The 11,342-nt window shown below is 38.2% G+C and overlaps 1 protein-coding gene across 1 annotated transcript in view; it reads right to left on the bottom strand.

Annotated features, from left to right (window-relative positions):
• Positions 1-354: 354 nt before the first annotated feature.
• The window catches only part of Cep85l (centrosomal protein 85 like), a 114,972-nt gene continuing 103,984 nt past the window's right edge, over positions 355-11,342 (bottom strand). The window contains exons 12-14 of the mRNA XM_005363626.2: positions 9,051-9,282; positions 1,999-5,002; positions 355-1,964 (exon numbers count right to left, since the gene is read on the bottom strand). Of these exons, the coding sequence (XP_005363683.1) occupies positions 4,839-5,002; positions 9,051-9,282 (396 nt within the window). The 3' untranslated portion in view covers positions 355-1,964; positions 1,999-4,838. The remainder of the gene's footprint in view (positions 1,965-1,998; positions 5,003-9,050; positions 9,283-11,342) is intronic.

Here is an 11,342-nt window from a genome sequence, read left to right on the forward strand (position 1 = left end):
TCTATCAGCTGAGGTGTACACAGTCCCTGAGGGAGCACAGCTCTATCAGCTGAGGTGTACACAATCCCTGAGGGAGCACAGCTCTATCAGCTGAGAGGTATACAGTCTTGACTTTGCACTTATTACAGCTGTTGTGGGAATTCTACCCACCTTCCCAGAAAGATGTTGAGGCAATGATTTTTAGCTAATGAAATAAGAGACCTAGAAAGCCCAAGTCTTGTATTCTGATCAAAGATTCTTCAATATATTTATGGAGAGCATTTACTTAAAAGTCAGGTCATTGAGACCTTGGATTAGAGAGCCTGAAATGTCATATACATTCTTATACCAACATTAGGTACCACAAAGACAAAATATTTTTGTAAAAAATTTATTTCTCTGTAAATACAAATTCCAACATCAACAAACAATAGTCCAGTGGAAAAATACTAGCCATTAACATTGAAAACTTTTTCTCTTAGTTTAATAAATAGAACTTTGGCATTCAAATTTCTAGCTGTAAACCCCATTTAAAAAACAAAACCAAAAACAACTCCTTTCCAAAAAGGAGGAAAAACAAAGTCAGAAGGCATAAGCCAGCCAGTGGCTTCACATTTTTGTTTTTTTTTACAATAACTGTATTTCAGTTGAATCATGAACACTGTATTTACACATGAGGTATTCTGGTGGTTCAAAAACTGAACCTAGTTTACAAACCCACCAGTCAGGGACTGATTGCACACTCTGCTGTGCTGTGCTTTTAATGTGACCGTCTAGCACCTTACTACTTCTGGTCACCACGCCAACATTATGTCAATTTCATGCTTAAGTATTTAAATAACTACATATATATAATATATAAATACACACATACATACAAATGAGTACATTTTAAAGGAATTTTCTGCTCTTTATACAGAAAAGGCTGAGCTTCAAACACATCCAAATATGATACATCCTCTCAAGTTTACTAAGGTAACTATCATCTAAGAAGAAATGGCTCTTTTTAGAAAAATTCTTAAGTCTATTTACCAAAGAACAAGGTGCAATAATCAACATTCTCATAGCTCATGTAAGAGAAATAAACACTGCAGGCAAAAAGGCACAAAAGGTTCTCTGTATGCAGCTGCAACAGTGTTGCCAATGACTTAATGATTTCAAAGTACATTCTATTATATCGAATATTTCATTTAAATAAGAAGAATCTCAATCATTCCCTTTCATGATTAAATGTATGATGCATTCATACAGCAATTACCATCAGTGTGTTTTGGGGGTGAAATTGAAATTTTACTCTTTCTACCAAACAGGACAGTTTCTCTTTGTTCGAGAGCACTGAAAAGAACTGTCAGAAATGGAAACGAATAGGAAGCAAGGGCTACTGGTGGCTCCAAATGTCATCTGCTTGCTCTGTGTGGCCATTCATAGAACATTCTATCCTAGTGATAGAAATATAGACAAGAACTCCAGCAATCTAAACCAGAGGTGTGCTAGCACTGAACAGTACTGTGCAAAATAGCCTGTTGCTCAGCTCCTGTTGCTCAATATTGCTGATATTTAAAGAGCATTCTCCAATGAAACGGTCCCTTTACAACCTGCCCAAGATTCCCAATGAGTCTGAAACAAGAACAATATTTTCTCACAACGTTCTAAGTCGAACTGTCCAATATTCACTTTAGCAACATTTTCTAGCTCTTAATATTTTCTAACAAGCTACTAAAAGTTAAATTCAGTTTCACAAAAGTAAACTCCCACAACCATCACTAAGATATAATAATGCTAACTTTAAATAGTGAATCCATCCCAAGTATTAAAAGGGACCATGCTCTTAAGAATAAAATTCTTGGATATGTATCTTGTCAAGACTCTTACAACCAGACGCCACTGGAAACGCACTAAGTTTAAGTCTGCTTTTCTGACATCACACGCGAGAACAGGGCATTTCTGTGTCCTTGATTCAGTTAGTTCTACTGGCATAGGTAATCCTTGATTCAGTTAGTTCTACTGGCATAGGTAAACGGTGACTTTCCTGCAGCAACTGTTAGCCTACCTCTGTTCTACGTGGCTGTGTTCAAATGGCTTCACCTTGAATAGACTAAAAGTAAAATACTGTGTAACACTTCTTAGGAGAATAAGACTTTATACACAAAGGCATAAATGAAAAAAGATCATTGCATATGAAAATTTACAGATAGATTTACTTTAGAATTAAATTCCTTCTTATTGTAGGCTTATGTTATTATAGTAACTCCATGTACACCCTACTTCAAAATGTGGACAAAACACTATATCGCACTTGACCTAATGATAATTTTTTTGTTTTCAATGGGATGTGATATTATTATTATTCTAACATGGGTGTGTCTCAAGAAAGGAGATGTTTCTGGAAAATGAAATGCTGACTAACTAGAACACAACTAGCTCCGTCTTCCTCAAAATTCCCTCCAAAGGTGACTCCTTATTATCACAGTCCTTCATTAACTCTAGACTCTAGTAAGAGATTAGTATTTTGTAGTCAATTATATCAAAATATGAATCAAAATCTATCACATCTGAACGCCTTTTTAATGGTAGTATACAGTTTAAAAATTAAAATGTATCAATAAGAGTCTGGTAATTTCTTAATTAGAAATTTTTATTCTAACATATGTGAATTAAATTTATTAAGTTTTAGAAAACTAGCCAAAACAAAAATTATTTATTGCAAAGTGGCCAGACGAAAGGTATTTGTGCATGTCTCTCTCTATGTGTATATGACCATAAATTTGTCTTAAAAAGCAGTAAGTAGAAAAACTTAAAGCATGAAACTAAGAACCTAGGACTTAGGTACTCTAAGAAGATGCTAACACACATCAGCAATAGTTGCTCTACAGGGCTATGGTTTTAGGTGGCTGTATTTCTGACACCATGAAAGAACCGGGAGGACTCTATCCAAAGCCAAAGTAAATCTATTACTTGTTGTAGCGGTTGACCAAGTAGATGCTATTATCTGACTTTACAGCTTGGGACCATCTACACATGTTATTTTTTGCACAGCATATATTTTTGCAGTGAACAATTTCTTGATTATCATCAAAACATTACCCCCCAAACCCAATGAACACATTTTTAAAGAACCAAATTCTTAAGAGAGAATTCTCTCTGGGTTAGAGAGCTAGGTTGCATACTCACTTCAACACACTGATTTATTAGTAGTCAGATCCCAAGAGGAGTAGAGTGGATTTAGCACTAAATAGAAGGGAAATCTGTCATTATTATATAGTATAACCAACTACTGAAATATAACTACCAAATGAATATGGACAGTTCAGTTCTGAACTAATCGTCTTCCTGAGCAATCTCCTTAAAGGCCTGTCCTACTAAGTTCTCATTGATGAGTTTAAGAAAAATCTTTTCTACCAGAATAAGCTTAGCAAGAAAACAGTTTATGTCAGTCAACAGTACTATCCTGCCAGCTCCACACCCTTTACTCTCCCACCTATGTAGTCCTGCCTGAAGAAAATTGGGTTGCATTAAGTGGAGAGGGAGCGATGAAGGGAGGGAAGAAGAAAGGAAAGGAAGGAAGGGAAAACACACCCATAAAAGGCAATGCTTTGCCTGTATTAAAAAGATTGTAATGAATTCTCAACTGGCAATAAAATATATAATCTTTCTAAAATATAAAATGATACACAGACAATATTATTTGAAGTCTAAATGACTGTATCTGCTCAAATGAGTTGCATTACATAGTAGTACCCTGTGCTCCAAATGAACCAACCTAAGCAATATCACACTCCATGACAAGCTGTTTGTAATGCAACAAATCTAGTAATTAAAAAATCACTGAGACTTAGGCTTTGTTTTATGTTACTGTTAATTCATATATGAATAATGAGTTGGCTTTCTCTTAAAGTAGTTTAAAGCAGGCCTGACACTGCTTAAATGTGAGTGCCTAAGTATGGATAAAAATCAGCCCTGCCAGAGTTACTTTATCATCTTCCTTTTTATACTAGTCACTGAAGGCCTCAGAAGGCTCCTATTAATTTTATATGGCTCTCTTTACATATATATATCATAAATAAAGATTACAAATAGTAAGGGGTATGCTGAAATTAATTGCAATTACTTTTTGTATATTAACTTTTCATACAAAGCCAATGGAAAAATCCTCATGGCAGCTTCACACTGCTGAGACAATCTATGACCACTTTGGAATGAAACAGCTGTCCCCAGTGCCAAAATCAGCCCAACTGTGCAAGCACACCATCTCAATACAGCCACTTTTTAAAGTACTAATGATTTTGCTTGCTAGCCTTCTGTATTAGAACACTGCCCTGGAACTGGATCAGGTCAGTCTGCCTAGAAAAATCCAAAGTGAAGAATCAACAGTGTGTGCCTTTTAAAGTCTTGCTTTGACCCTTGAAATCCCATTATTGTGTTGACAGAGTCCATGCATATGCAAATGCACATGCATGGCAAGCACACACAGACAGAAAGACAGACGGAGACAGAGTGATCAAGCAAGAGAATGAACGAGCACTCACATGTATGTACACAAAATGACAGGAGTAAGGAAACCCTATGCCTTTATCTGAAGAGCACTGTTCACAGCTTGGTCCTACAATCAGTAGTTTGAAAATGCAGGTTGTTTTGTTCTTTTTCTTTCAGACATTATCTCATTTTTCAAATAGTAACATGATTGCTTGCCTGATTTGATCAGCCCCGTCAAACTTCCTCAGAAAAGCAAACCTAACAACAGAAACAACAAAGCTGAAGTCCACTACAAGGAGCTTCACCTTTCCCTTATAGTCCTAAAATAACCAAAGGAGTCTAACACATTTCACAATGGATCATTGTTGCTGTGGCCCAACACTTGATCACTGGGTAACACAGTTGTCTCCCATGTCCTGAGCATAGCGGTCTGATATTGTAGTCCTTAATTCATCAATGTCCCTCCGTAACTGGCACACATCTGAGAGCTTTTTAGTGAGTGCTTCTGGGCTGTGGTCATTTTCAGTCTCTTCAGCTGAACAGTTCATTGCTGTGTAAAGAAAGCATGGAGAGAACGTCTTAGGTTTCTGAATAGACAGCTCAAGATTCTCATGGAAACATGATGCTGTACAATGAAGACCAGTGAGGCTTAGGTTCAAATTATACATTATTTGAGATTAAAAAGACCCTACCTGCATGGTCTTAAAAAACCACTGCTAGTTAAAATGTATTAAATTCATATAGCATACACAAATTCAGCATGCTTGGTGAATAGCAATATTAGCAAGGTGACAAAGAGCGACTTCTCACATCTCTTTGCAAGTTCCACTAGTGTACTTAATTCTTTCCCAATGACAAAATTTGAAAATTATTTGCACAGACTAAATGTCTTAAATTTTATGATTACAAAAGGGAGTTTTTCTGGCATGCAGACATTAGTTTCAAAAGATATAGCCAGAGTATTAGGACCATATAATCTCAAACAACTGAAACAAGTGTATAGAGAATGACCCGAAGTCTGAATAATGAAGGTGAGGTTCTAGCAGCTAGCTCTTAATTATCTACTCTTTTTTTTTAAAGCATGTTCCAATAAAAAAGCAAGAAAAATGTGAAATAAACTCTTTCAACCTCCGGCACAGCAGCCAACTAACTGTTTTTTTTTTTTTTAAGCACTGATGAACATTTGCCATGATCAAGGTATGATGCTGGATGAAGTCAATGATTCCATAAATAACTAGGCGTAGAGTACACTGTGAATGACTCACCACTACCCAAAAAAGACAGCGGGACAGACAAAACATACATAGACCTAACTGGAGTAATGGCTGGGACTTGTTTATTGGTGGGCTATCAAAGCACAAAACACAGCAGTCTGATAGAATCTGAGAAACAAGACTAGTAGTGTCTAGCCATTAAACAGTAGAAGACAAAATACATGTGAGAAGAGGCATAAGAAATAAGCTACAGAGATAAGCAGAACCTATTCTAACACAGGGAGGATATTAGGAAAAACAATTTATGGTTTAGACAAAACCCTGAAAACAATATGAAAAATGGGTAGGGAAAGGAGGATGAATAAGATGAGTTCAGGGTTATGTGAGCCTGACATAATGGTAGGAGTAAATATTAGCTCAATAGAGCTTAACTGCCAACAGTGAGGGTCAGGGACTGGGATCAGGTGGCGTATGGTAGTACTAAGTACTCTGAGGAGAGCAGAGCTGGTTGGGACAGTGGGGCTCTACTTGAGTCATGCTGAGTCTCTAATACCTAGGAAAGAGCCAGTGTGAAAATATATATAAAGAGTTGACTACAATCAGGAGACCAAAGATGCCTTCTAGACAAGGTGAGAGATCAGTATCTGTATGGGGAAAAGTATTGCAATAACAGAAAAAGATGAAAGTATTCAGAGAGAATAGTGACTAAAAGAGGAAACAAATGAAAATAGCCACTGACTAATAACCCTTGTGTACTCCAATATTATATTTTTTTTGAGACAGGGACCCATTATGCAGTTCTGCCTATTCTGTAACACTCTGTGGACCAGGCTGGCCTTGAACTAACAGAGATCCACCTGCCTCTGCCTCCCAAATGCTGGGGCTAACAGTGTGCCCAGATGAAACCCAGTAAGAAAGTTGCAGAGAAGTCTAGAGAATCTTGAGGCTAAGCAGTCATAAAAGTAGAAGCAGAACTTGGGAATGATGTCATGAAAACCAAGGAGGCAGAGAATTTTAAGAAAATTAGGGTAGGTCTGCCAATCGACAACTGAAGGGACACATGACACAGCAATTCAAAGTAGCTGGCCAGACAGAATTTCACAATGCCACATGTAAGGTAAGGACTTGGAGTTTGGACCTGAAAGTCTGAAAAAAGCTACCACGAGGATTAGTGGTGGTGAAGGGGGTGGAGTCACAAACCTTCACTGCATTCATATTAGCATAACTCTATTAATGTAAAGGCTAACAAATGCTATACTAAAATATAGATTAGAAAATAACTGAGGGGGATTTTACATCTCTGAAGTCTGTGATATGTGAACTTCTGTTTCTTCCTCCAAGAGATCCGATCTAATCAGTGTCGGTGATCATTTGGCATCTTCTCTAAGATCAACAAAGCCTTTCCAGCCCTTACCATGTATATCAATCAGTTCTAGTCTTTGATCACATCTCAATTATAGTACTTACTGAATCCATCTAATAATTCAGTTAATGTGAGAGAGGGGGTTGTTTAATGATCTGCACTGACAGCACCCAACTTAGTATCCACACCACTGAAGGTGTCTGATATCTGCTGACTAATACTGACCAGTGTTTTTCACATGCCTATATTTAAGCATGTCAACATACCTCTATGAAGTGAGGGTAAAATTCTGCTGACCTTGCTTAACACAAATATATGTTTTATTTAACAAGTGACATTCTTTAAGAGCATCTGTTTTAAGCCAAGGTACCTATTATGAGGTAATACAGTAGAATATTTTCTGGAGAAAATAGAAATAGTCTCGTCACACACAAACCATACTGAGGCAAGCATTCCAAAGAGCGTGTTCCACCACAAACTTTCAGAATGGCTAAAATCAAAAACACCAATGATAGCCTATGCTGGAGAGGATGTGAGTAAGGGGAACACTCATCCATTGCTGGTGTGAATGCAAACTTGTGCAATCACTTTGGAAATCAGTGTAGCGGTTTCTCAGAAAACTGGGAGTCAACCTACCTCAGGATCCAGCAATACCATTCTTAGGCATATACCCAAGAGATGCATTTGTTCAACTACGTTCATAGCAGCACTATTTATAATGGCCAGAACCTGGAAACAACCTAGGTTCCCCTAGGTTCAGGGAAGAACGGATAAAGAAGATGCGGCACATATATACTTTAGAGTTCTACTCGGCAGTAAAAAACAATGACATCTTGAATTTTGCATGCAAATGGATGGAAACAGAAAACACTTTACTGAGTGAGATAACCCAGACCCCAAAAGAGGAACATGGTATGTACTCACTTATAAGTGGATTCTAGCCATAAACAAAGGACATTGAGCCTATAGTTCGTGATCCTAGAGAAGCTAAATAAGAAGGTGAACCCAAAGAAAAACATATAGTTATCCTCCTGGATATTGGAAGTTGACAAGATCACCAGGCAAAAGTTGGGAGCAGGGGGTGGGGGTGGATTGGGGGGAAAGGGAGATGGGGAGAGAGAAGGGGAGGACTGGGGAGAGTTTGGGGGATTGGGATAATTGAGATGGAGGAAGGGTGGATATGGGAGCAGGGAAGAAGTTATCCTAACCAAGGGAGCCATTTTAGGGTTGGCTAGAGTCTTGGCTCTAGAGGGGTTCCCAGATGTCCAAGGGGATTTCCCCAACTAGGTCCATGGGCAGCAGAGGGGAGGGTGCCTGAAATGGCCTTCTCTCATAGACACACTGATTAATATCTTGCATATCACCATAGATCCTTCATCTGGCGAGGGATGGAGATAGAGACAGAGACCCACACTGGAGCACTGGACTGAGCTCCCAAAGCCCAGATGAAGAGCAAAAGGAAGGAGAACATGAGCAAGGAAGTCAGGACCGCGAGGGGTGTGTCCACCCACGGAGATGTGGGACTTATCTAATGGGAGCTCACCAAGGCCAGCTGGACTGGGTCTGAACAAGCATGTAATCAAACTGGACTCTCTGAATGTGGCTGACAATGAGGGTGAACTAAGTAGCCAATGATAATGACACTGGATTTTGATTCTACTGCATGTACTGGCTTTTTGGGGGCCTAGTCTGTTTGATGCACACCTTCCTAGACCTGGATGGAGGGGGAGCCTTGGACTTCCCACAGGGCAGGGCACCCTGACTTCTCTTAGGACTGGAGAGCCAGGGGAAGGGGGAGTGGCACTGCAGGCCACACTCAGACCCAGTGCAGGAAACACCTCCAGGCATTCTGCAACTATGCCCTTGTGAGATTCCACAAATTTACATCAGTTTTAGTACTGAACTGGTGAGAGGTAAACCTAAAACCACCAGCTGAGTTAGAGACTTAATAAAGCCAAAGAAAAGGAGAGCACAAAGCTAACACAGAAAAAGCAAACAGAATAAAAGTATCAGCCACTTACATCTGATTCCCAGTAATAACGACAGGTTAGGTTCCTGGCCCTGAGCTCGTTGATTAAGAATGCTACACAATGCTTTCAAGTCAAACAAACAATAAGACATTTCCTTGAACAGCTGGTCAATCACAGTCAGATCAAAGAGAGGCCACTTAGAATGGAGGGTCTGCAGCCCAGACTGCTCTGCTTCCTGGCCCTGATCCAGTAAAGAGTATGTCTCTCCTGTTTGTCTTTGGTTCTGTAGTGGATAAAGAAAAAAAGAAAAAAAGGCAGTTGTTAGAACAGAGAAAAAGTATTCAAAGTCATATGGCTTAACATTTTCCATGAAGTCTATAACAAGTCTGTTATCAAACATCATAGTGTATTTACTTTAACCAAATTCAATTGCATACATTTAGTAGAAACAAATGATCTATATTTACAGGTCTGAGTATTCTGTGTCATGTGACACCCACAGTAATCAAAGGGAAGGATCACACCCCAGCAGACTGGGGTTCTCAACATTCCTTTCCTAACAAGCAGACTGGTTAAGTCTGCATTCCCCCCATTTGAATGAAAAAGCAAGGACACCTTAAACCTCATCCGAAGTGACTTAACTATACTGGGACTATTTCTTTTTCTTTCTTCTTTTTTTAAGAAAAAAACAAAACCCTTTTTATATACAACATATTCTGATCATCACCCTAAACTCCTCCTAGATCTCCCCTTATTCCCTTCCCATCTACCCAACTTTGTCTTTGTTTTTTTTAAAAAGAGAAAAAAGGGTAAAGACAAACAAACATAAAACAAGAAACACACACACCAAATCCCCCCTCAAAAAAAAAAACCAAAAACAAACAACGAAAAGGGCTCCCATAAAACAGAAAGCAAAATATACAAGCAAGAGACCAATAAGAGAAAGTGCTCAAACAATCCAAATGAAACAAAAAGTCTACAATCCCACTGAGTTTGTTTCATGTTGGTTCCTTATTTGAAATGTGGTTAATATACCCAGTGAGACTCCCCTGGAGAAAACTGGAACTATTTATTTTAATCTTAAGAAAGAGTATTTATGTTTTGATACTTATAGGAATTAAATTTTATGATTTAAAACCCAAAGAAATATAAATAAGACGTGAATGGGAAAGAAACGCCAGCATCTCAGAACTGTGTGAGCAGAACTGGAAGTATCAGCATGGATTCATGACTTACTACACTCAGAAGATGCTATCCTCATCTCCAAAATTATCTCCCACCCCCCACTCATGAAAAGTAAGCTTAACAGGGTTTCTAAATGGAACTGCATTTAAGAATAACCAAATAGACTAGGTGACAAGGAAAAGGTTGCTTTTATATATATATGGTAGCTAATAAAGAGAAAGGGAATGAACTACACGTGAAAAATTAATTTTAAATCATGAACTTTGGTAGATGCTAGGAAACATGCTGGACAACTGTATATTCTGCCAGTCCCACAGATTACCTGCTTTTTGTAGTAGCTGTACCTTTAATTTAAAAAAAAAAAAAAAAAAGCTAGGCTGTCACCACTTTAACCTAGGGAGATTAGTATTAGTATGCTACTTAGGAAGGATAATCACATTGTGCAATAATGTCAGCAATACAAAATATTCATAGCAGGAACAACTGGCATGAATTCCATGTAGCCTTTAGTTCTAATAACTAGCTTACTAGAAACACAGGGTAAAGAACAAATGGTATCATTAAGGAAGGAGCTGGACAAATCTAAAGGACGAATCTAAAGGACAAATCTCATATGACAATCTCTAAGTCTATGAGAAGAATGAGCTTCTAGTTTCTTCAATAAGACAGTAACACAAAAGAAAAGCACCTTGGATTTAGAAGACACCATAATAAAATGCATGGGTGGTCCCTGATGGAATGTCTTTCACACCATAAACAAATACTTGGTGAAGCGGGGAAATGTGAATACAGATTATTATCAAAATCAAGAAATCATTATTTTTATTGGGCATGATAATCATATTGTGGAAAGCTTTATGTAAGAAAACATCTTCCACTTTAGGAGATTCATTCGAGTACTTTGGCTAATACATGTATTGTATGCAAGATGTCCTTAAGCAGAGCTCAAGTACTTCAGCTCACACTCAGGACAGAGTGTGATCTGTGGCAGTATTGCCGACCCCTTGAGGACTTTGCTAATGTTCAATCTGTGCCTTATTTTTGTACTTTGGGACTTAGTGCATGTGTAACATTTGAATATACCCAGTTAAGTCATGAAAATTGTATTCTAATGCATGGGAGAAGACATAAAAAAATAAAGGCTTAGCCGGGCGGTGG

The sequence above is a fragment of the Microtus ochrogaster genome, linkage group LG9 (assembly GCF_000317375.1).
Source record: "Microtus ochrogaster isolate Prairie Vole_2 linkage group LG9, MicOch1.0, whole genome shotgun sequence".
Taxonomy (NCBI): domain Eukaryota; kingdom Metazoa; phylum Chordata; class Mammalia; order Rodentia; family Cricetidae; genus Microtus; species Microtus ochrogaster.